The sequence below is a fragment of the Babylonia areolata genome, chromosome 16 (assembly GCF_041734735.1).
Source record: "Babylonia areolata isolate BAREFJ2019XMU chromosome 16, ASM4173473v1, whole genome shotgun sequence".
NCBI classification, from domain to species: domain Eukaryota; kingdom Metazoa; phylum Mollusca; class Gastropoda; order Neogastropoda; family Buccinidae; genus Babylonia; species Babylonia areolata.
The window spans coordinates 28,545,385-28,572,386 of record NC_134891.1 but is presented as its reverse complement, the minus strand read 5'-3'; the positions used below and the strand labels follow the sequence as shown (position 1 = coordinate 28,572,386).

General features: G+C 44.1%; 1 protein-coding gene across 1 annotated transcript; it reads right to left on the bottom strand.

The window, feature by feature from the left end:
* Nucleotides 1-601: 601 nt before the first annotated feature.
* Nucleotides 602-24,864, bottom strand: LOC143290967 (TAF5-like RNA polymerase II p300/CBP-associated factor-associated factor 65 kDa subunit 5L). The gene is made up of 13 exons (XM_076600550.1): nucleotides 24,691-24,864; nucleotides 23,168-23,319; nucleotides 22,506-22,624; nucleotides 21,047-21,173; nucleotides 20,065-20,128; nucleotides 18,317-18,371; nucleotides 17,245-17,584; nucleotides 13,769-13,954; nucleotides 10,709-10,903; nucleotides 8,507-8,618; nucleotides 5,305-5,473; nucleotides 2,477-2,735; nucleotides 602-752 (listed from the first exon to the last, which is right to left on the bottom strand). The coding sequence occupies exons 1-13, from the start codon at nucleotides 24,757-24,759 to the stop codon at nucleotides 635-637; spliced, it is 1,965 nt and encodes a 654-aa protein (XP_076456665.1). The 5' UTR covers nucleotides 24,760-24,864; the 3' UTR covers nucleotides 602-634.
* Nucleotides 24,865-27,002: the final 2,138 nt, after the last annotated feature.

Genomic DNA, 27,002 nt, shown 5'->3' with positions numbered 1-27,002 from the left:
ACAGGTGACACACTGCTTAACACATGACTCTACAGGTGACACACTGCTGATCACATGACTCTACAGGTGACACACTGCTTAACACATGACTCTACAGGTGACACACTGCTGAACACATGACTACAGGTGACACACTGCTGAACACATGACTCTACAGGCGGCTGGTGTCTTCTTTTATCTCAACCCCCCACCTTCCCCTCAACAGGGAGTCCATTCTCTCTCACACACACACACAAACAAAACACACACACACACACACACACAAACACACACACACACACACACACACACAAACACACACACACACACACACACACACACACACATCATCATCATCATCATCATCATCATCATCATCATCATCATCATCATCATCATCATCACACATCATCATATTGCTGGTTTCCCCGTGGCCTCTCTCAATCAAACAACAACAACCACAACCCCACCCCACTCCCATCCCTCCCACTGTAACTCCCCCCTCACCCCCCACCAACCCCCACCATCCCCACCCCCTCTTCACCACCTTATCCAGAGGCCCCTCCCCGTTCCCCCGCTCTCCCCCCGCACACACACACACACACACACACACACACACACCCCACCCTCAATGCTCCGGGGAGGGGTACGGGAGTCACTGGTTGGCGCCAACAGCGTGCAGCAGGTGCCAAGTGGGGAAAGAGAGACTGGTGACGGTGGCCGACTTGGTGGGGAAGGCCCCTATCAGCTCGGACGACGTGTGGCCCTCCATCCTGCAAAACAAACAAACAAACACCATAGTGATAACAATAATGAGTATCAGTATCAGTATCAGCAGCTCAAGGAGGCGTCACTGCGTTCGGGACAAATCCATACACAGCTACGCCACATCGGCCAAGCAAGATGCCTGACCAGCAGTGTAACCCAGGCCTTGAGAAAAAAAAAAAAAACAAGAGAGGCAAGGCCTTCAAGACTCACTTGTGATAAATTAAGTCCCCTAGCATTAATTACAGAGTAATCTCCCTTCTTTACTATCTGCACCGTTTGCAAAATAAATAAAACTTCCATGCTTAGCAAAAGAAGTTCCTGTTTGAACAGAAAATGATAGTAATGACTCCTCTTGTTGTTGTGTCAGAATAAGAGGTCAAAGTGCCAAGTTTAGAGAATACAAAAAATATAAATATAACAGTAAATGCAGTTTGCATAAAATCAGGCTTCTTTTTTATTTTTTTGTGCCCATCCCTGAGGTGCAATATTGTTTTAAACAAGATGACTGGAAAGAACTGAATTTTTCATATTTTTATGCCAAATTTGATGTCAACTGACAAAGTATTTGCAGAGAAAATGTCAATGTTAAAGTTTACCATGGACACACAGACACATGGACACACACACACACACACACACACACACACACAGACAACCGAACACCGGGTTAAAACACAGACTCACTTTGTTTACACAAGTGAGTCAAAAAAACACCATAGTGATAACAATAATGAGTATCAGTATCAGTATCAGCAGCTCGAGGAGGCGTCACTGCGTTCGGGACAAATCCATACACGGCTACACCACATCGGCCAAGCAAGATGCCTGACCAGCAGTGTAACCCAGGCCTTGAGAAAAAAAAAGGAAGAAAGAAAAAAAAAGATAATGAAACAAATGAAGAAGTAAATGAATATTTAAATATGAAAAAAAACTACTACTACTACTACTACTAATGATAATAATAACAGATAAATAAAAAATAAAATAAAAAGACAATACTGATAACAAATAAACAACTAACAATAATGATGATAATAATAATATTAATAATAATAATAATAACAACAAATATAATATTTCATTTGTTTGTATCGACCACAACAAGCTGTGTGTGTGTGTGTATGTGTGTGTGTGTATAAGGGTGTATTTTGTGCCTTTTTCCTGCGATTATTCATATCTGCAATTTGTAGTAGTACACTGGTGTATATACAGATGTTGTCTTTCCACTTCTATGGGTCCTCATGTGATCTTGTGTGGCTTGATGCACTATTGTGTATGTACTGTCTCGTGTGAGGCGTTTACAGCCCATAATATGTGGAGTGATGGCCTAGAGGTAACGCGTCCGCCTAGGAAGCGAGAGAATCTGAGCGCGCTGGTTCGAATCACGGCTCAGCCGCCGATATTTTCTCCCCCTCCACTAGACCTTGAGTGGTGGTCTGGACGCTAGTCATTCGGATGAGACGATAAACCGAGGTCCCGTGTGCAGCATGCACTTAGCGCACATAAAAGAACCCACGGCAACAAAAGGGTTGTTCCTGGCAAAATTCTGTAGAAAAAAAACACTTCGATAGGAAAAACAAATAAAACTGCACGCGGGAAAAAATACCAAAAAAAAAAAAATGGGTGGAGCTGTACTATAGCGACGCGCTCTCCCTGGGGAGAGCAGCCCCAAATTTCACAAAGAGAAATCTGTTTGTGATAAAAAGAAACACAAACACAAACCACTCACTGTGAAGAAGCCGACGACGACACAGCAGCAGCAGGGGCAGCAACCCCACCTCCACCCCCACCCCCGCACCCACCACCCCCCCGATCCTCGGCGCCGCAGCGCACGTCCCAGAGGCGCAGCAGGCAATCGTGGCCCCCAGAGGCCAGCATCTGGCTGCAGGGGCTGAAGGCCAGGGAGTACACCGTGTCCGTGTGGCCGCGCAGCTCCTTCAGGGACCAGCCACTCTTCAGGTCCCACACCTGAATCCGCCGGTCATCCCCTGGCCGCACAACAGTTTCAGTTTCAGTTTCAGTTTTCAGTAGCTCAAGGAAGGCGTCACTGCGTTCGGACAAATCCATATAATTATGCTACACCGCATCTGCCAAGCAGATGCCTGACCCAGCAGCGTAACCCAACGCGCTTTGTCAGGCCTTGAGAAAAAATACATAAAATAAAATAATAAATAAATGAACAAATAAATATATAGATAATAATAATATGATTAAAAAATAAATAAATAAATAATAATAATAATGAAAATGAAATAAATAAATAGATAAATAAATAAATAAAATAAATAAATAAATAAATAAAAGATAAAAATGATGATAAATAAGCAAATAAATGTAAATTAAAAAAATTTTTAAAAAAACAACAACAAAAAACAAGCATGAGTGTATTCAATGGCGACCTACAGGCTTTTACCTTTTTTTTTTTTTTTTTTTTTTTTTTTTTTTTTTTTTTACGGGAATCAAAACCAATCCCACACACAATTCAGTTCCATTCCTGTAAATTTTTGTTTGTGTAAGTTGTATGCTTGGCGAATGATCTTACATCATGATTTCTACAAAGACAGAGAGACAGAGACGAGAGAGAGAGAGGGAAAAAAAAGGAAAAAGAAACAAAAAGAACAAAAACACCTCAGCACAATTCTGGGATTTTTTTTTTTTACATAAAAGGTCTCAGCATCATGCATTATGAGAGAGAGAGAGAGACAGAGACAGAGAGACAGAGACAGAGACAGACACACAGACAGACAGAGACAGTGGCAAAGAGACAGGGAGACAGACAGAGAAAAATAAAAATAAAAAAGGTAAAAGCCTAGGTCTTTGCAAATGATTCTCCTGTCCATTCTGCAGTGTTGTCAGTCAATCATTTCTTTGGTCTTCCTCTTCCAAAGGAACTCAATTTTGTTGCTTGGCCACACCAACATAGTTTTCTTTTCTTAACTCTCTCCATACGAACGGCGAAAGAGACGACGTTAACAGCATTTCACCCCAGTTACCATCATCAAAATATTGCAAGCGGAACACTCTTATACTGAAGAGGTGAATGTTGACAAAGAATACCACAGTTCTGACGACGGAAGCTAAAGGTTGGGTCATTCAGACACCCACTGGACATCCGAGGGGTCTGTGTAGAGGAGAAGAGAGGACTGGCCGTACTGAGTGAGTTAACTCACTCCGGACGATGGAAAGCTATAGCGGTTTCGACAATTAGAAAGTTTTCCACATTTTCCTCATGGGGTAGCTATAACAAACAGCAGCTACCAAGGCATTGTCAACGTGTCAAGGGTCAAACTGAAAGTTTCTTCATGAGATTCCTTTACAACACACTCCACAGTGAGCCAGTGAGTTCAGGACCCCACACGACAAACTAATCTACATATGTACTGAAAATGGCGTCGAAGGTGATACAAGTGGAAATTTTTTTTAGCAAACTTGATCACGACAGCGGCTTTTACCACTGCTAAAGTGACTGAAATGCTTCAAACTGAAGATTTTGACATCAACGACGATGATGAAGACGTTGAATAAAGTATCTGCAGTGAAGAAAGCTACCAGCAAGAAGTTACTGACAGTGACTCAGCTTCTGAGGGCAAAGAAGAGGGAGGGGGGTGGGCGTTCACACGACATAGATGAGGGGTCAGTGGGTCAAGTACAGTGAGTTTCATTCAGTTACTTTATGTTTTGTATTTTTTTCAGATTTTTTTCCTAACCCTAACAAATGGGTCATCCGAAGGGAAAAGCAAGGGATAAAACTATTCTTCCGGAGTGAGTTAACTGATGTCAGCACATTTTTTTTTTTATCATTTGGTCCAAGAAGCTGCTTGAGGGTTTGGCCCACTTGTTCATTGGTGATGCAGTTTGTGTGTTTGACAGCTTCGTATCTTGTGATAACACTTCATTTCAACAGCTTGAATTTTCTTTTCAGATCTGCCATGTGTGTCCATGTCTCATAATTATGCATACATGAAGAAGGAATAATCCAATGCATGAAACAGTCTGATCTTGTATCTCACGGAGATGATGTTGTCCGTTTGTGCACGTTTCAATCTGGACAGTGCTGATGTTGTCTTTGCTACCCTTGAGAGGCATTTCCGGTTCGGATCCTTCATTGCACACATGCACACACCCAAATATTTTACACACACACACACCACACAACATACACACACCCACACCCACATCCCCCCACACACACACCCACACATCCCCACACCCACACATCCCCCACACACACATCCCCACACCCACACACATCCCCACACCCACACATCATCCACACCCACACCCCCACATCCCCACACCCACACACATCCCCACACATCCCCACACCCACACATCATCCACACCCACACACATCCCCACACATCCCCACAACCACACATCATCCACACCCACACCCCCACACCCACACATCATCCACACCCACACACATCCCCACACATCCCCACACCCACACACATCCCCACACATCCCCACACCCACACACCACCACCCACACATCCCCACCCACACCCACACATCCCCACACACCCACACATCCCCACACCCACACCCACACACCTGCCGACGCCAGCATCAGCCCATTGGGGGAGAAGGCCAGGGAGAGAATGGAACCCCGGTGGCCGCACATGGTGCGCAGACACTTGCCGTCCTGAATGTCCCACAGGCGCACCGTCTTGTCCGCCGAGCCCGAGGCGATGTAGTTACCGTTGGGGTGAATGGCCACCGCCTGACACCAACCGGGCGTCACCATCATCATCATCATCATCATCGGTTTCATTGTCTACACTATCATCATCGTATCCGTCAACAACGTCATGATGTCAGTCATTATCATCATGATCAAAGACCATCACTTCAGCACTGACTGTCATCATCATCATCAGAACCATCAGCAGCATCATCATCATCACCAGTTTCATTATCAACATTATCATCATCGAAGTTGTCAAAAATATCACAGTGTTCATCGTTATCGCAGACATTATCTGACATCATCAAAGTCATCATCATCACTGACCATTACATCATCAGTGTCATTATCAACATTATCATCATCATCACTGCATTCGTCAACAATATCATCATGTTCATCATTATCATAGACATCATCATCAAAGTCATCATCGTCACAGACCGTTACATCATCACAGACCAACATCATCAGTTTCATTATGAACATCATCATCATCATCATATTCATCAACAGTATCATCAACAGTTGTTCCTGGCAAAATTCTGTAGAAAAACCCACTTCGATAGGAAAAACAAATAAAATTGCACGCAGGAAAAAAATACAAAAAAAATGGGTGGCGCTGTAGTGTAGCGACGCGCTCTCCCTGGGGGGAGAGCAGCCCAAATTTCACACCGAGAAATCTGTTGTGATACAAAAGAAATACAAAATCAGAGTTGTGCCCTCTGTTTGGACTGGAGGTCCAGGGGCAAGGCCTGGTGCAGGCTGGAGCAGTACTGTAGTTTCCTGCAGACTGATGGTCCGTCCAAACGCCTTTGCTCCTGCTGCTCCCGAGGCAGCTGGCAACCCCCTGCAGGTCTGCTTCGTTCAGTGCTGCAAGAGCACAGTCATCTGCAAACAGGTCCCTCACACTGGCCTCCCACACTTTAGTTATCCCCTGCAGACGTTCACAGCAAGCCCCTGCAGGTCTGCTTCGTTCAGTGCTGCAAGAACACAGTCATCTGCAAACAGGTCCCTCACACTGGCCTCCCACACTTTAGTTATCCCCTGCAGACGTTCACAGCAAGCCCCTGCAGGTCTGCTTCGTTCAGTGCTGCAAGAACACAGTCATCTGCAAACAGAAGGTTCCCTCACACTGGCCTCCCACACTTTAGTTATCCCCTGCAGACGTCACAGCAAGCCCCTGCAGGTCTGCTTCGTTCAGTGCTGCAAGAGCACAGTCATCTGCAAACAGAAGGTTCCCTCACACTGGCCTCCCACACTTTAGTTATCCCCTGCAGACGTCACAGCAAGCTCCTGCAGATCTGCTTCGTTCAGTGCTGCAAGAGCACAGTCATCTGCAAACAGAAGGTTCCCTCACACTGGCCTCCCACACTTTAGTTATCCCCTGCAGACATCACAGCAAGCCCCTGCAGGTCTGCTTCGTTCTGTGCTGCAAGAGCTCAGTCATCTGCAAACAGAAGGTTCCCTCACTCTGGCCTCCCACACTTTAGTTATCCCCTGCAGACATCACACCAACCCCCTGCAGGTCTGCTTCGATCAGTGCTGCAAGAGCACAGTCATCTGCAAACAGAAGGTTCCTCACTCTGGCCTCCCACACTTTAGTTATCCCCTGCAGACATCACAGCAACCCCCTGCAGGTCTGCTTCGTTCAGTGCTGCAAGAGCACAGTCATCTGCAAACAGGTCCCTCACTCTGGCCTCCCGCACTTTAGTTATCCCCTGCAGACGTCACAGCAAGCCCCTGCAGGTCTGGTTCGTTCAGTGCTGCAAGAGCACAGTCATCTGCAAACAGAAGGTTCCCTCACACTGGCCTCCCACACTTTAGTTATCCCCTGCAGACGTCACAGCAAGCCCCTGCAGGTCTGCTTCGTTCAGTGCTGCAAGAGCACAGTCATCTGCAAACAGAAGGTTCCTCACTCTGGCCTCCAAGACTCTGGTTATCCCCTGCAGACGTCACAGCAAGCCCCTGCAGGTCTGCTTCGTTCAGTGCTGCAAGAACACAGTCATCTGCAAACAGGTCCCTCACTCTGGCCTCCCACACTTTAGTTATCCCCTGCAGACGTCACAGCAACCCCCTGCAGGTCTGCTTCGTTCAGTGCTGCAAGAGCACAGTCATCTGCAAACAGAAGGTTCCCTCACACTGGCCTCCCACACTTTAGTTATCACCTGCAGACATCACAGCAAGCTCCTGCAGATCTGCTTCGTTCAGTGCTGCAAGAGCACAGTCATCTGCAAACAGAAGGTTCCCTCACACTGGCCTCCCACACTTTAGTTATCCCCTGCAGACATCACACCAACCCCCTGCAGGTCTGGTTCGTTCAGTGCTGCAAGAGCACAGTCATCTGCAAACAGGTCCCTCACTCTGGCCTCCCACACTTTAGTTATCCCCTGCAGACATCACACCAACCCCCTGCAGATCTGCTTCGTTCAGTGCTGCAAGAGCACAGTCATCTGCAAACAGAAGGTTCCCTCACACTGGCCTCCCACACTTTAGTTATCACCTGCAGACGTCACAGCAAGCCCCTGCAGGTCTGCTTCGTTCAGTGCTGCAAGAACACAGTCATCTGCAAACAGGTCCCTCACTCTGGCCTCCAACACTCTGGTTATCCCCTGCAGACATCACACCAACCCCCTGCAGGTCTGCTTCGTTCAGTGCTGCAAGAGCACAGTCATCTGCAAACAGAAGGTTCCCTCACACTGGCCTCCCACACTTTAGTTATCCCCTGCAGACGTCACAGCAAGCTCCTGCAGATCTGCTTCGTTCAGTGCTGCAAGAGCACAGTCATCTGCAAACAGGTCCCTCACTCTGGCCTCCTGCACTCTGGTTATCCCCTGCAGACGTCACAGGTTGAAGAAAAAGACATCACATCGTGTGAGCAATGCCACTAGAACAGGGCAGTTGTTGGGACACACACACAAAAAAAAAAAGACCTAAGGTTCCAGAAAACCAGCTGTAAGAATGACTGGATCAGACTCTGCTGAGGCAATGTTTCTTTTCTTGTGTCTGGAACTGTCAGATCAACAGAATATATTTTCTTCTTTTTTTTTTTCTTTTTTTTTGACCCACCTGAATGTCCTGCTGATGGCCAACAAAGGTGCGAAGGGGATAGACACGATCCAGGGCCCATAACTTGACGGTCAGGTCGCGGGAAGAGGTGGCGAAGTGATTTGTTGTGGGGCTGAGAGAACACACAAGGGACACCTCACTGTTCAACGACACACAACCACACCAAAAACAAACAAGACCTAACAGCAAAATTAAAAAATAAAACCCAGTGTAGGACACAGTTCCTAGTGTAACACATTTAGCAGGATTTGAAAAATAAAAAGAAGAAAAAACGTCCTTATATCAGGATCCAAAATCATCACATCATATCTCTGCAAAGATGCAAAACACTCAATAAAATCCCCTTTCATGCCACGCTTTCGCAACATTCCTGTTTCATTCTTCAGCATGGATTTCCAATGCTAACCCTCGCCCACGCTTCAGTCAGCTGAGATACACCCCCCACCCCCCTACCCTCCCCACACACAAGTGTGTGCTGCACATGGGACCTCGGTTTACCATCTCATCTGAATGACTAGACACTCAGTTTGATTTTCCATTTGAACTTGGGAGAAAGGGCAAGAGTGGGATTCAAACACAGACCCTCACAGACTCTGTACTGGCAGATGAGCGTCTTAGCCACTCGGCCACCTTCCTCCTCCTTCCTCGATACAGTCATTTTCCATTCAAACTCGAGGGGAAAAGAGTGAGAGCAGGATTTGAACCCAAACCCTAACAGACTCTCTGTGTTGGCAGATTAGCAGCGTCTTAACTCACTCCAGTCGAAAGGCCCCAATCGGGGTCCTGCTGTTCACAACCGTTTCAAAGGGCCTTGATCAGGGCCTTCGACAGTTGTGAATTTTTGGAGTGGCACCTAATTTCCATAATGATGTTATGAGCTACAAATATCTTAACTGACCTTTCTACTCTCCACTGCGACCAGTGGAGTGATGGCCCAGAGGTAACGCGTCCGCCTAGGAAGCGAGAGAATCTGAGTGCGCTGGTTCGAATCACGGCTCAGCCACCGATATTTTCTCCCCCTCCACTAGACCTTGAGTGGTGGTCTGGACGCTAGTCATTCGGATGAGACGATAAACTGAGGTCCCGTGTGCAGCATGCACTTAGCGCACGTAAAAGAACCCACGGCAACAAAAGGGTTGTTCCTGGCAAAATTCTGTAGAAAAATCCACGTCAATAGGAAAAAAACAAAGAAAACAGCACGCAGGAAAAATACCCAAAAAATGGGTGGCGCAGTAGTATAGCGACACGCTCTCCCTGGGGAGAGCAGCCTGAATTTCACACAGAGAAATCTGTTGTGATAAAAAGAAATACAAATACAAAATACATGCAGTGTGTGTTGCTGTGCAGGGGAGTTATTTTCACAGTGACTGGTTCACATGAACAGTGTGTGTCAACAATGGTGTCTGACCCTGTTCTGTCTCAGTCACAAGGCAGACAACAGAATTAGACAATGGGGCCCTTTGTGGCTGTTCTACGTTCTGATTTTAATCTGTTTCAAACTCTTTGTGCTTTCTTGGATTCGTTTACGAGTCATCAGTGTGTGCAAATTCAAACAGAAAAATATGGATACTTTCATTATCTCAATGCATGATAGCATAAGAAGGGAGGAAGTTTTATAGTTTGTCCCCAACTAACTAACTTGTTACCTTACTGATCAGTCTGGAAGTTTTCAGTTCATAAATTCTAACATATGTTTTATGGCGGTTTCATTTCTTACCCATACAAAACAGGCCATCTGTTGATAAAGTCAGGGGGAGCTAACCAGTAGGTACCGACCGAGTGAGTCAACCATTCGACGGGCGCAGTAGCCTAGTGGTTAAAGCGTTGGACTGTCAATCTGAGGGTCCTGGGTTCGAATCACGGTGACGGCGCCTGGTGGGTGAAGGGTGGAGATTTTTACCATCTCCCAGGTCAACATATGTGCAGACCTGCTAGTGCCTGAACCCCCTTCATGTGTATACGCAAACAGAAGATCAAATACGCACGTTAAAGATCCTGTAATCCATGTCAGCGTTCGGTGCATTATGGAAACAAGAACATACCCAGCATGCACACCCCCGAAAACAGAGTATGGCTGCCTACATGGCGGGGTAAAAACGGTCATACACATAAAAGCGCACTCGTGTGCATACGAGTGAACGCAGAAGAAGAAGAAGAGTCAACCGTTCTGCCGCCTTCCTCGTCCTCGACGCCTGCACTCACCAGTAGTCCAGGTCCCAGATGGAGCCCGAGTGTCCCCTGTAGAGGGCGGTGTTGGTGCGGCGGGCGATGTCCCACAGCCGCACGCTGCTGTCCCGGGAGCAGGACAGGAGGTGGCTGGAGTCCGGGGTGAACTGTGTCTTGTAGACAGGGCCGTTGTGCGCACGCAGCCTCACTCCCTCGTCCCACCCCGTGTCTCTGGGGCACACACCATAACAATAACAACACTGATAAGAATAATAATAATAATATGATTTTCGATTTATGTTTGACCCCCGAAAACGGAGTATGGCTGCCTACATGGCGGGGTAAAAACGGTCATACACGTAAAATCCCACACGTGTACATGTATACAAGTGAACGTGGGAGTTGCAGCCCACGAACGCAGAAGAAGAAGAAGATTTATGTTTGTATCTTGTTATGTACTATACCCCCCCCCCCCCCCCCCAATATTCCTTGTGACCCAGGTACACTTGGTAATAAAGACATATTCTATTCTATTCTATTCTAATGATAATAAAAACAATAATAATGATAATAATTCTTCTTCTTCTGTTGCATTCATGGGTTGCAACTCCCACACTCACTTGTATGTACATGAGTCAACTTTTACGAGCATTGCCGTTTTTACGCCGCCATGTAGGCGATTTCGGGGGTATAATAATAATGATATATTGTACTTACATGGCGCAAACCTCCCATATAATGGGCTCTAAGTGCCTCACATGAGACAATACATATATACAATTCTGCAATTGTATATCACACATCACACATCTTTGGGTTTTCTTTTTTCTTTTTTTTCTTCTTCTTTTTTTCTTTTTTTTTTTAAACTCCTTGATTGTCAGGGAAAAAAGAAAAAAACCAGTCAAAAGTGATGTTTCAACTCATAAATTAATATCCAGAACAATCAGCCCCCAAAACATAGTATAATGGTCTAGAGATATACAACTCCAGATCAAATGTGTGAATTTTCTACCTTCCAGAGTCATTTCCCTTCTTTTGATGATGTCATAAGTGACGTCATTTATGTGACATATGGATGTCAGTACTACATCCTAAGGCAGTTGAGTGAGAGGTTTGAATAGTTTATCAGTATTTCTTCCACATACATCTGAAAAGAAAACAAATGAAGAAAAAAACAACAACAATAACAAAAAAATTCATCGGTCATATGTACACAAACACGATAAAGAAGAAAACATTACTGTGGAAAAAAAGAAAAAAACAACAAAAAAAACAAAGAATTGATCATTATACACAAAATGAGCAGACATGTCCACATTCAATAGTTCCATTTTTTTCTAAAAAAAAAATATTAAAAAAAAGAAGAAAGAATACAACTTCCAGCACGTCCCCAATATAAACCCCATTCCCTTTTCTTGAGTCGATTTCCATGCAAAATAATGATTTCTAACATTCACGTTTCAGCTTTAAAAGTGGACAGGTTACAGTTTTATCTTTGCAACATATTGGTCGATTTCAAAATGGGTGTTCCCGCGCTTTTGAAATACACTTTAATTTGGAGTATATTTTTCAATGCACCAATCATCTTTGTCTTCATTTCTCTTTCTTTACGGCATTCATAGCTCAGGTTTTGATCACAAAATTTAGCTACTTTAAAAAAAAAAAATTTTTTAAAAGGAGAAAAAAACAAACTTTTAAAACCCCATTTGGGCTATAAAAAAATAAAATAAAATAAAATAAAAAAACAAACACTGGGAGACCCGATGAAAGGCATGGCATTTCAAGTGGTAAGGCCCCCGTGGAAGAACTGTCATCTACCGCATGAATAACGACTGTGACGCTGGTTGAAAAGACTCTCTGGGGTATCCAGGATTTTCTTCTTTTTCAAAAAAAATGTTATCATTATTTTACTTCAGAATTAAAATCTATACAGAACAAGTCTGCTGCTGTGCTTTGCATTATTAGTGACTGACAGAAACAATAATATATTTTTCTCAGTAATAAGAGCCAGATTTTAAAATGTTTACAAACCTGGTTCTTTTTTCTTGTTTTTAACACTGAAAAAGTGGTGGTTGTTATTTTACATTGTTTTTGTTGTTGTTGTTGTTGTTGCTTTAAATCTGTATAAACCCTGATTATAAACCAACACCAATGATGATTCTCGCTGTGGTTGGTGCATGCTGGTCGTTTCCTTATTTCCATGAGCCACCACCCGACTTGACGCTGACGACCGTATCTTCCACATAATCATATGCATGTCTGACCTTCTGCCTGTAAACCATAAAAGGGGGTTAGGACGCCGAGAGTTCTCCACATCTGTTGACCGGGGAGATCAGAAAAGTCTCCTCTCTTTACCAACCGGGCCCTGTCACCTGGAACCGAACCCTGGACCCTAACACTGAAACTCCAACGCTCTGACCACTTGGCTACATTGCCCCTTTTGCCTTGTGTTGCTGTGTAGTTGTGAAGTAACTGAGTAAACCCCTGACATTTCACCCAGATTTTAAAAAGCTGGTTAAGTCAAAGGGGGCCCATGCAGAAACACATGTTCAGACTTTCAACTGGTAAGGACAGATACTGCTGCACTTTGATTTCAGCCCCCCCTCCAAAACACTCACTCTATCTCTCACTTTCACGCATACAAACACCCCCCCCACCCCCCACTCTCCCCAACACACACACACACACACACACACACACACACACCTACACACACACACACACACACTAGACACATAACACACACACACACACTACACAAACACAACACACATACACACACTACACACACACACACACACACACACACAAACACATAACACACACACACACACACAACACAAACACAACACACATACACACACTACACTCTTACTATACACAACACACACACAACACACACACACACAACTAGACACACAACACACACACACACTACACAAACACATCACACATACACACACTACACTCTTACTACACACAACACACACACAACACACACACACACAACTAGACACACAACACACACACACACTACACAAACACAACACACATACACACACTACACACACACACCACAGACTAGACTTCCCCTACATTTCCACCCGTCTCTCGGACTCCTCCTTGAAGATGTAGTCAGCGGCCAGAGGAATGCTGCTGTTGTTGGTGGCGGTGGGCTCGACAGGCAAGGAGATGGGCTGCAGCCTGTACAGACGGATAGAGGAGTCCTCGAACCCCCCACTCAGCAGCTGGCAGTCCGGGGAGATGGTGGACGTGCACAGACTGCCACACACAGGAGGGATGTTTGGTTTAAACAGTATTTTATTTGGAACATGTCACAATACAACACAGATATCGATGAACAGGACAACAAGAAAATATTATATAAAGTCCTGCCCTGTCACATGTACATACTGAATATGTGACGGATGTCATCATAACTTGAAGACGTGAACATACATGAGTTTTGAACAAAACTAAGCTGAGATATAAATAAAGTGAAGAAAATGAATAAAAAAAACGAATGGTGGAGGAAGAAGTCAATAGAGAGAGGCGAGAAGCATCAACGCTGGGGCACAAGCACAGCAAGACTTAACTTGGCCGACAAACAAAGCGGTGAGGGCCAACTGTCCCGCAGAAAGAAAAAAAAAAAAAAAAAGGCAAGCACGCCATCATGTATTCATATCATGAGCTGGCAAATAAAAGGGCAGCACTGTTTCAGGTACAGGAGGGATGTTTGTTATTCATCGATTTGATACAGATACTTATACAGTGCCTATCCTCGGTCAGAGACCAAGATTAAGCGCTTTACAAACTCGGGGTCATTTACACAACAGGCTGCCTACCTGGGTAGAGCCGACTGATGGTTGCCATTGGGCGCTCATCATTCATTTCCTGTGTCATTCAATAAGAGTTCAGTCATGCAAACATACACACTCCGACAGACATGTAACAGCTTATATGCATGACCATTTTGTTTATTTACCCTGCCATGTAGGCAGCCATAATCCATTTTCAGGGGTGTACATGCTGGGTATGCTTTTGTTTCCAAGACCCACTGAACGCTGACATGGATTACAGGATCTTTAACGTGCATATTTGATCTGATTGCGTATACACATGAAGGGGGTTCAGGCACAAACAGGTCTGCACATATGTTGACCCGAGAGATCAGAAAATCACCACCCTTTACCCACCAGGCGCTGTTACCGAGATTCGAAACTGGGACCCTCAGACTGACAGTCCAACGCTTTAACCATATGCGCCGACAGCCGGATTCGAACCCACACCCTCACAGACACTCTTTACCAAACAAAAGCAAGCAAAACAACAAAATAAAACACCTGCTAAATTGTACACAAATACATTCATATCCCTGCACATAAGCCTATGACACCACAACACACACACACACACACACACACACACACACATACACACATTCATCATCAAACCAGTGCCCCCACCAGTCAGTACAGACACAGTGTCAGCCCCACACCAACCCAACATGCCGTCAGTTCGTTCACTTTGACAAGACGCCAAAAATAAAACACCTGCTAAATTGTACACAAATACATTCATATCCCTGCACATAAGCCTATGACATGTTTTTGATGCTGATGACTCTTCTCAATTTTTCGCAAGAAGACTGGAATAAAACAACTAACCTGTAGTCTGAACGTAAACATTAAGGAAGCGTGAGAAACTGAGCACGCTGGTTCGAATCACAGCTCAGCCGCCGATATTTTCTCCCCCTCCCCTAGACCTTGAGTGGTGGTCTGGACACTAGTCATTCAGACCATAAACTGAGGTCCTGTGTGCAGCATGCAATTAGCGCACGTAAAAGAACCCACGGCAACAAAAGGGTTGTTCCTGGCAAAATTATGTAGAAAAATCAACTTCGATAGGAAAAACCAAATCAAAACTGCACGCAGGAAAAAATACCCAAAAAATGGGTGGCGCTGTAGTGTAGCCACGCACTCTCCCTGGGGAGAGCAGCCCAAATTTCACACAGAGAAATCTGCTGTGATAAAAAGAAATACAAATACACATACAAATCCCACAGTCAAGCAGGCATGAGAGATGCAGACACCTGCAGTGCTGGTCGGGAAATCTGAGCAACACTCCAAAATATCCATCCATAAAGTGGACACCCCTCTCCTGTGTGGTCCCAGTCCTCCACTCTTCTTCTTCTTCTCCCACGTTCACTCGTATGCACACAAGTGGGCTTTTACGTGTATGACCGTTTTTACCCCGCCATGTAGGCAGCCATACTCCGTTTTCGGGGTTGTGCATGCTGGGTATGTTCTTGTTTCCATAGCCCACCGAACGCTGACATGGATTACAGGATCTTTAACGTGCGTATTTGATCTTCTGCTTGCATATACACACGAAGGGGGTTCAGGCACTAGCAGGTCTGCACATATGTTGACCTGGGAGATCGTAAAAATCTCCACCCTTTACCCACCAGGCGCTGTCACCGTGATTCGAACCCGGGACCCTCAGATTGACAGTCCAACGCTTTAACCACTCGGCTATTGCGCCCGTCAGTCCTCCACTCAAATCTATCAGCTGCCAAAAAAATCTCTACCCTCCTGAGAAGTCCTTGATGGGGCTCGAACCCACATCCCTCCGGTCCTCAACACGCAATGCGAACAAACGGCTCAGCAGGTACAGCATTCTTTTATGTTGTATAAACGTTACAATAGCAGAACAGGCACTAGCGAACATGACCGAAGTGACTCAGCAGCAGTGCAGGGTCTCCTCTGGTGTGTGGCCTCCTGGTGACCTAACAACAACGGTTCCCTGTGGACTACCGGTACAGGGACTGCGACAGAGGAGCCTGGCTGTGTCTGTGAATGGGGGACTCGGAATGAGCGGCCTGGGAGTAAACTGATGAAACGGTGCGGATGATGGGGCAGCAACAACAACAAAAACAAGAGAGACAAGGCCTTCAAGACTCACTTGTGATAAATTACATCCCCCAGCATTAATTACAGAGTAATTTCCCTTCTTTACTATCTGCACCAAAACGTTTGCAAAATAAATAAAAATTCCATGCTTAGCAAAAGAAGTTCCTGTTTGAACCAAAAATGATAATAATGACTCTTCTTGCTGTTGTGTCAGAATAAGAGGTCAAAGTGCCAAGTTTAGATAACACAAAAAATATAAATATAAAAGTAAATGCAGTTTGAATATAATTAGGCTTCTTTTTTTATTTTTTTGTGCCCATCCCAGAGGTGCAATATTGTTTTAAACAAGATGACTGGAAAGAACTGAATTTTTCCTATTTTTATGCCTAATTTGGTGTCAACTGACAAAGTATTTGCAGAGAAAATGTCAATGTTAAAGTTTACCACGCACACACACACACACACACACACACACACAGAGAGAGACAACCGAACACCGGGTTAAAACATAGACTCACTTTGTTTACACAAGTGAGTCAAAAAAAGATACAAAAGCACCCCCTTGTTCCCCAAGCACCCAGCATCCCCCGCTGCCACCCCTCTTCCCCCGCACTGTACAGAACCCTAACAGCAGGCATCCTGAACAGCAGCTCTTCTTACCCTTGGTGAGCGCTGGAGTTGATGACCGTGTAGAACAGGATGGAGGGCAGCGGAGGAGGCAGGGCCTCCAACCGGCCACCGACCTCCTGCAGCTTCCGTGCCGCCTCCATCTCTGCGGGCGACAGCTCCATCCCGTTGAGGACGGGGCTGACGAGTTTCTCGTGCTGTGTGGAGGGCTCCGCCTTGATGTCCCTCTTCATCTCCTTCTTGATGACGTCCTTCTCCTCCCTGTCCTTGTGTCTGGCCGCGTCCTTGGCGGACGATGGCTGACCGGAGGAGGAAGAGGAGGAGGAGGAGGGGCTTGGTCGCAGTTCCAAGGTCTTGCCTTGCGTGTTCGTACCTGAAAGGTGTTGTTAAGTTTGGTAAGTGTATAGACAGAGGGAGAGAGAGACAGCAAGTAAAAGAGAGAGAGAGAGAGAGTGTGTGTATGTGTGTGTGTGTGTGTGTGTGTGTGTCTGTGTGTGGTTAAATCTGCTTGTGTGTGTGAGAGAGAGAGAATGTGTGTGTTGTGTGCCAGAGGATTTACAAAAAAAGAAGGAATTTGAACACAAACAAACAAAAGCCAGGCAATATGCAAAACAGGATATCTCTGGAAAAGACTGTATATATATATATATATATATACAATGTCCATATATTTGTGTCCCAAACTGTTGCAAAGTCAGCGCTTGTGTTGACAAAATCACATACATTTACGTTTAAGATTCCATATATTTTCTAGGTATTCCAGCTACTTTAACAAAAAATCTATAGCATATATTGAGAAGCCATGTGAAATTTGTGTATCTCACATTTATGCTTCGCTTCACTCACTGCAAACTAGTGTTTTGAATACACTTCAAACTACGAGAAACTGACAGTCTGTTCGTTTTCATTTGAAAAAAAATACGCGTTACAGGTTATGTATAATTTATTGCAGTTCTGTGCATCCTAGAATCTTTCTGTTAATTACAGCCCTCCGCAACTCAAAACCTCCTGCCAAATAGGAAGCACAAACCAAAAAATAATGCCTGGCACTGCAGAGGTTTTAAGTGATGATCTGTGCTCACCAGCAACACGCTCAGTGACTCACCAACAAGGTTGATGTGCTGATTGATGATCTGCAAGATGATCATGTTGTCTGCTGCCTGCAAGTGAAAGCATCAATACGTCTCTGACAAAATATGTTCAAACTGCTGGATGCCTGTCTCCTCTCTCTTACACACACACACACACACACACACACACACACACACACACACACAAGCAATTAGGGATACATGTCATGCATACAAATTTCAACACACTACCAAAACGGAGCTGTATAGCTACCAACATTAGAAATTTACACACCTATCTATTCTTTTTACTATGCATTCATTTACTTTTTCTATAATTTACTTGTTTGTTTATCTATTTATTTCTGAATCTATTGTTCTTACCTTTTTTTTCTCATGTAATTTTGAAGATGGTTTCACAAAACTTTACAGAAACACATGATCAAGGTCACAATCACTTTGTCCCATCATTCATTCCATGTCTTTCAATCATTAAGTTGATCACTGCTTTTAACTGATTCCCTGTCTGTCAATCATTCAGTTGATCACTGCTTTTAACTGATTCCCTGTCTGTCAATCATTCAGTTGATATCACTGCTTTTAACTGATTCCCTGTCTGTCAATCATTCAGTTGATCACTGCTTTTAACTGATTCCCTGTCTGTCAATCATTCAGTCAATTCATTCCTTGTCTTCTATCATTTAGTCCATCAATCTGACAGGCGCAACAGCTGCATGGTTAAAGCGTTGGACTTTTAATCCGAGGGTCCCGGGTTCGAATCACGGTGACGGCGCCTGGCGGGTAAAGGGTGGCGATTTTTACGATCTCCCAGGTCAACATATGTGCAGACCTGCTAGTGCCTGAACGCCCTTCGTGTGTATACGCATGCAGATCAAATACGCACATTAAAGATCCTGTAATCCATGTCAGCGTTCAGTGGGTTATGGAAACATAGAACATACCCAGCATGCACACCCCCGAAAGCGGAGTATGGCTGCCTACATGGCGGGTTAAAAACGGTCATACAGGTAAAAGCCCACTCGCGTATATACGAGTGAACGTGGGAGTTGCAGCCCACAAACGAAGAAGAAGTCCATCAATCCATTCACTTGCTCCTTGTCTTTCAATCATTTAGTCCATCTGATCATTGCATTCATACATTCCTTGTCTTTCAATCATTTAGTCCATCTGATCATTGCATTTATACATTCCTTGTCTTTCAATCATTTAGTCTCATCACTGCATTCAATCATTCCTTGTCTTTCAATCATTTAGTCCATTGTTGTTGTCTCGTTCGTCATTTATCAGATGGATTCCCCCATCTCCTCGACAAAGGCGGCAGTATGTCCTCCGTAGAGCTTCCAGGCCGCTGGGATTGGGTCGGGCCAGGTTTTCTCTCGGAGCGCTTGGTGGAGCCGGCAGGACTGCAGCAGATGTTCTGTTGTCTGGCCACCTGTTCTGCAGGGGCACTGCTCTGTGTCGCCGATACGGAGTTTCGTGAAAAGGTGGTGTTTCAGGCGGATGTGGCCTGTCCTGAGCCTGAAAATGGCTAGCTGCTCTCGACGAGTCAGCAGGTAGTACGGGTCTGCTCTGTTGCGGCATGGATGCTGCTGCTTCCACTTGTTCTGCAGCTTGGCCTTAATGAGTTTAGTCCATTCATTAGTTGTTGTTTATTCAGTCCATTCATTCCTCACCTTTCAATCATTTAGTTCATTCCATGTCTTTCAGTCACTCTGTCCATAACTTCATTTATTCATCTCATTTGGCTGAGAGCAGTGCTCACCTTTAAGTGTGTCAGCAGATGGGTGATAGTGGAATGAGACAGTCGGACCGTATACTTGTGCTCCCTGTTACATAAATATAAATACAGTTAAACCGTATTCTTGTGTTCCCTGATACATAAATATAAATACAGTTGAACCGTATTCTTGTGTTCCCTGTTACATAAACATAAATACAGTTGAACCGTATACTTGTGCTCCCTGTTACGTAAAGATAGTTGAACCGTATGCTTGTGCGTAAACAGAGCGGATCTGAAGCCGATCGTAGTGAGCGAGATGGAGTGTAGAGGTGAAGGCAGCCACAGAGATAGGAAGGGGCAAATGAACATTTTATCTACAAGGCATACAAACACTTGGGCCTATCTGCAACACGGTGTAACTGCTACGACTAAGCTGATTGTTCTACTCAATGCTGTTTCAATGTAAACACACACGCAATTAGCTGAGCATCATCACGCGAGACCAAGGTTAGTAGTGACTGCCCTGGCCTTGTGATCAATATGTCTAGAGCATCTGGGTAACGTTACGACAGGAAAGCATGTTTGACCATGCTATGTAGTCGAAAATGAACCTGTCAGAACAATTTTGACGTTGGCATAACGTTGTAACAAACTGTGATTCAGCGTAACAAAACATTACAAAATCGTAACAGTTGGCATCTCTGTATGCTTTCTCCCTCACCTTCCCAAACACAAACACATGCACACAATCACACACACACACACACACACACACACACACACACACACACAGACTCCTAACTTTGATAATTCATCTTTTACGTGTAAATAACACTCAGAAGCACACATTCAAAATTCATGTCAAATCTGCACTGATACAGTCTTAAATAATTCACCTTGCTCCTCACTTTCTTTTTTGTCTCGTTCTTGTTGTTTTCCCAGTTAAAATGAGACAAACCGGAATCTGCACCAAGGAAAACTTGAGCCACCTTTCCAGGTAGACACCCCTTCACAAAGACCTCACCTGAACTCTGCCACATCTTTTGCCGCCTGCAGGTCTGCCTTGGATTCCAATTTCCGCAAACTGCGCACAAAGTCCTTCTGCTCCTCCACGTGGACAATCTCAGTGTGTCGCTCGTGGAACTTGTGTGCTGAAAGGGATGGGCACAATGGCCAAGTGGTTAGAGCATTTCAATCTGAGTGTCCTGGGTTCGAATCTCGGTAACAGCACCTGGTGGGTAAAGGGTGGAGATTTTTTCGATCTCTCAGGTCAACATATGTGTAGACCCGCTTGTGTCTGAACCCCCTTTATGTGTATACGCAAGCAGAAAATCAAATACGCACGTTAAAGATCCTGTAATCCATGTCAGCATTCCGTGGGTTATGCAAACAAGAACATACCCAGCATGCACACCCCCGAAAACAGAGTATGGCTGCCTACATGACAGGGTAAAAACGGTAATACACGTAAAAGCCTACTTGTGTACATGTATACGAGTGAATGTGGGAACTGCAGCCCATGAACAAAGAAGAAGTATGCTGAAAGGGTTTTTGTCAGAACTCTGAACTAAGAACCCTTTTAATATTAATAGCTTGACAGCCCTAATGACACAGGGGTACAATCACAACAAGTCTCATTCTCATTCTTTTTCAGAGGAGGAAGGTGGCAGAATGGATAAGACGTTCAGCTGCCAATACAAAGAGTCAGTGAGGGTGTGGGTTTGAATCCCGCTCCTGCCCTTTCTCCCAAGTCTGACTGGAAAATCAAACTGAGCGTCTGGTCTTTCGGATAAGACGATAAACCGAGGTCCCATGTGCAGCATGCACTTGGCGCACTGTAAAACAACCCATGGCAACGAGAGTGTTGTCCTCTGGCAAAATTCTACAAAAGAAATCCACTCTGATAGGTATATATATATATATATGATAGTCAGTCGTGTCCGACTATGACCATCAGAACTGCTGTTCCGACTATTTGGGCTAGAATTTGATTATAGTGGAGAGTGTCTTGCCCAAGTACATCCCCACTCTCTAGGCCAAGAGGGTTTTCGGATAATCGGCGTTGTGACGTTTCCCAAAGGCCAACTAGCACAGAAGGCTGCAGCACTAAGAGCCAGTGCAATTTTGCCTCCTAGTTTGGGAGTCATAGTCCTTCACAAAAGACTAAGCTGTAAATGGTTTCCCATTTACTGGAGAGACCATTGATAATACAGCTCTCACTTTGCTGTTGGCCCAAATGTAAACTTATGTCAGTCTGTGATATAAGCCGAGTGTTGGGCCTACTCTGATAGGTACAGAAATACATATAAGCAAGGTTTGACTAAGCACATTGGGTAATGCTGCTGGTCAGGCATAGCTCTGCCCAACAGATGTGATGTAGCGTATACGGATTTGTCTTATAACAGTGACGCCTCCTTGAGAAACTGAAACTGAAACTGAACTGGATGCATGCAACATGATGAATGTGGGCTGATGATGGCCACCTGATGCCTTGTGTCCGGCAGCCAGCAGGTCAGAGTACATGTGCACAAAGACCGGAAACAGCAGGGCTGACAACTCCTCATTCCGCTCAGGACTGCTCTCCAGCACAAACTTGCGAAGCCTGAAATGGAACAAGTTTCAAGTTTCAAGTTTTAATTATCCTTTCACTCCTATTGGAGTATGGAGGATTACTGCAAAATAATCTTTTCGTGCCCAGAACAAACATTTCCAAATACACAACAATGTCACATAAAAGTTGAGAAAACACAAATGTCTTTTAACTCCAAAAGTATAACTAGGCAACATTTGCAAATCTAATATCTTACTTACAGCTAAAATGACTTTTTTGCCTCCTTTGAGCATACACACACACACACACACACACACACACACACACACACACACACACACACACACAAATGGACCAACTGACATAACAATGATCACAAACACCCTCCCTAACTTGCAATTCAAAGAAAAGAAATCTGCATCACATATCATTATTTTTTCACATCCACTGGTGCAGTTTTCCAATGCGCAGAAACACTAACATTAGTACTGTAATTAATCTTTTAAAAGATTTAAATCCTTCACTTTCAGTATTTACTAAATATCTATATATTGCATTCAACAAGTTTATGATCATAAACCATCCTTGACTTACCTGGCAAACTGCTGGTCGCAGGAATTGAAGTCGCCAAAAATACTGCTACACGCCACACTGTTCTCCACACCTGTACTCATACGTAATCGCTTCTTCACCGACATGTCCCCCAAGTCTGTGGTCAGGTTTCGGCGACCATGAATCTCGCTGTCCTGTCAAGCAATGACACCAATGAAAATTATGTGGATGGCAAAGGTATGACAGCGTTAATGTTGGTGGTGATGATGATGATGATTATAATGATGTGTCTTGATTTGCAGTTTTAGTACTTTTACTATTACTGTATTAGAAAAAAAAATCTTTAAAGAATTATCTTCATAGTTTTATTTTTATAAAAAAATAATATGTTTTTAGTGACATGACTCAAGAAGGAAAGGATTCGATGAAAGGTCACTGAATTAGTGAATAACAATATCAACTACTCATGATGTTGATCACTTGTCAATGTAAATATAATCTAAACTTATTATTTTTAGCCTTTTGAATCTAAGCATTTATAAAGCATTCGATGTTGTTGGTGGGATGAAGCTCTTAAACATAAAATATGTTGGTCTTTGTGGTCTCCACTGTTAAGACTGTGAAACTGGCTATTGCTTCCTCAGTTCTTTGAAACATTTTCCACCATATTCGTTGCTATGTAATGTTTACACTACACAGGACATTGAAAAATGTCAAAGTGAGAAAGACCTTAGCATAAATTTTGATAATAAACTATCATTTGACATACATATATATACAGAATATAATAAATAAAGGCAACCAGATGATAGGAATAATTAAGAGAACATTTACCTATTTTGATAAAGATATATTTCTTAAACTGTATAAAGCATTGGTTAGATCACAAGTGGAATATGGTAATATTGTGTGGCACCCATACCTCAAGAGACAATCTACAGCTATAGAAAGGGTACAAAGAAGAGCAACTAAGTTATTAAAAGAATGCAAATCTATGAGCTAGCAACAGAGACTTATATACTTAAATCTGCATTCATTAAAGGGTAGAAGGCTAAGAGGGGATTTAATAGAAACATACAAAATGTTAAATTGCTATAATGAAGTCAATGTGAATAATATTTTTAGAATATCACTATCAGATTATGAGAGTACAACTACAAGAAATTCAATGAAGAAAATTTATAAAAAGCACTGTAATACTAACCTAAGGAAAAATTCATTAGCTAATAGCATTGCAAAAATATGGAATGCACTACCTATAAACTAAACTTGCACAAAATACTAATGTGTTCAAAAATCTCCTTGACATGAACATCAATTTAAAAGAAAAATTTATGGATTTTGACGAGTGATTTACAGTACGTGTAAAAGAAAACATATATGTATCCCACAAATAAAAGGAGACCGATATTGAGGGGGACATACAAAAATCCCGTGAGGCCTAGGCAGTCAAATGCCTGTCCCTACACTACTGCTACTACTACTACTACTACTCCTAAGTTGTCAATCACAGATAACGAAACTGAATCAGTGACTGATAAAGTGAGAGAGTGTTTGGACTTTACCAGGTAATGCCGACGCTTCATGTACTGCGTAATAGCACTTTTAATCTGTTCACTCTTCGCCCGTCTCATCTTTCCGGAGCTTTATCACGTACACCATGGATGGAATATCGATAAAAGCATCCGAAGCATACACCTGATTGCCCAGCACACATTCAAAGTCGGCAATAAGCAGCCATTTTGTATCAGTTCCGGTTCCTTAAAGTCTCAAAACAGGAATATATACAAACCTCAAAACATATGTGTGTGTGTGTGTGTGTGTGTGTGTGTGTGTCCCTGGAGGGGAGGGGACAGAGACTGAGAAAGAGAGAGATGGATGAGAGGGATGGAGGGTGTTTCATTTAGCATGCACTGGTGAACTGTTGCCGCGGACGACGGTTACGTTGCACGACTGGACTGAAGACATGATAGGGGCGGTTTGAAAAAGCCAGAAAACTGAGACACCACTCTTTCACTTTCACTTTCACTGCGTTGACGGCCACAATCATCAATTTGATTTTTACGCCGTTTTTGTTGGGTTGCGGTGAAAGAAAAACAAACTACAGAAAGCGACAGACCTATTAGTGAGGATGAAAACCTAGTTCTACTCTAAGTGGGTTCTCCGGCAGGCTTCTCACCGCATTGTGTAGCTGTCTTCGAGAACTGGCCAAGCCTTTCACTCTGGATATATGTTAACACTGTTGACACTGAGGAGCGGACCCGGCCTGATTAGTTACTCAATGGGCCGCACCTGCTTGTGGTTGACACGAGTCATCAGTCGCACCATCCATTGTCAGTAAAACTTGCAGTCCCTTTCGACTAATGTCTTTATTGACCACGTGCTACCAAATCAAAATTACATGAAGTAGGCAACACGGACGCCACCGTGTCTAACACTAAACGATGCTAGCTTTCACACACACACACACACTACTACTACTACTACTACTACTACTACTACTACTACTACTACTACACACACACACACACACACACACACACACACACACACACACACACACACACACTTGTTGATATGCATATACATATTTTCCTTCCCATGACACCTCATTCAACACACACCACAATCTCTTTAGACCTTTTTCTTATAATATACTTTTCCTCTGATACATAACATGAATACTTTTTTACACTAATATTTACATGCATTCCCTTTCCTTTATCCACTTCTTTACCGGCCTCCGTCTAAAAACACTTATAGTGAATAGACGTTAAACTGAAGATAACACACACACACACACACACACACACACACACACACACACACACACACACACACACACACACACACACACACACACACAAATCATGGTCTTGGTTATTGGATCACTGCATCAATGGGGACAGTATAATACACGGAAGGGTGGTGTCGGCCGGCAGGGCTCAATGATGCAAATGGGGGTAACCAGGACGTCGGTGTATCGGTCATGATTGGGTTCACGAAGGGCTTGGCAGAGGCCCACGGAATTGCTTGATTAAAGTTGACAGGCAACAGTAACAATGAGTGATATGAACAATTGTCCTGCCGTTGCAGCGAATGCCATGTATGATTGTGTCACGTGCAAATGGTAGGGGGTGCAAACGTCACCTCTTCAGTTGTGGAGGGATGTTTGTGTGAGCGTTTGTTTGGAAGTAGGTCGGGGCAAGAAGACAAGTCTGGGTCAAAAACCATGGATAACAATAGTATTATCTGGATCCTCCCGTCGTCAGTGTCCGACGACTGAGTAGGCAGGCAGGCAGGCGTCATCTGCCGGCTCATGTGGATCCTCATATGGGGACGAAGACCAGTTAATTCTTGAGGCACAAGTTCGCCCACAAACGCCGCATGGAATGGAGTTCTCCAAGGATGGCCCCCGTTTTCTCCGATTCATCTTTTCCTGGATGGCTGCTGCTTGAGGCTGTTGTGCTCGAATGTCTTTGTGCCCTGCCGGGTACACCGTTGCTTCCACTGTGTTCTTACAAGGGTGACATCTTCCCAGAGCAGTGTAAATGTTGCAGCTTCTGAGGTTGGCGTTCAAGGTGTCTTTGTATCTCTTGAAAGGCCTTCAGTTCCTTGGTCACGTTGTCCTTCCTTCAGTTGTCCATAGAGCAGCACCTTTGGGATGCTGTTGTCCTCCATACGGACAACATGTCATGTCCATCGGAGCTGGGTTTTGATGAGTATACACTCAATGCTGGGTAGGTCACATTTCTCAGTCAGGACCTGTAAGTTGGACACTCTGTCTTAATATATTGCCATTTGATGTTGCAGATCTTGCAGATAAGTCTGTCAAATGCCCACCCCAAAATATCGGAGATCATGTCACACTGACACG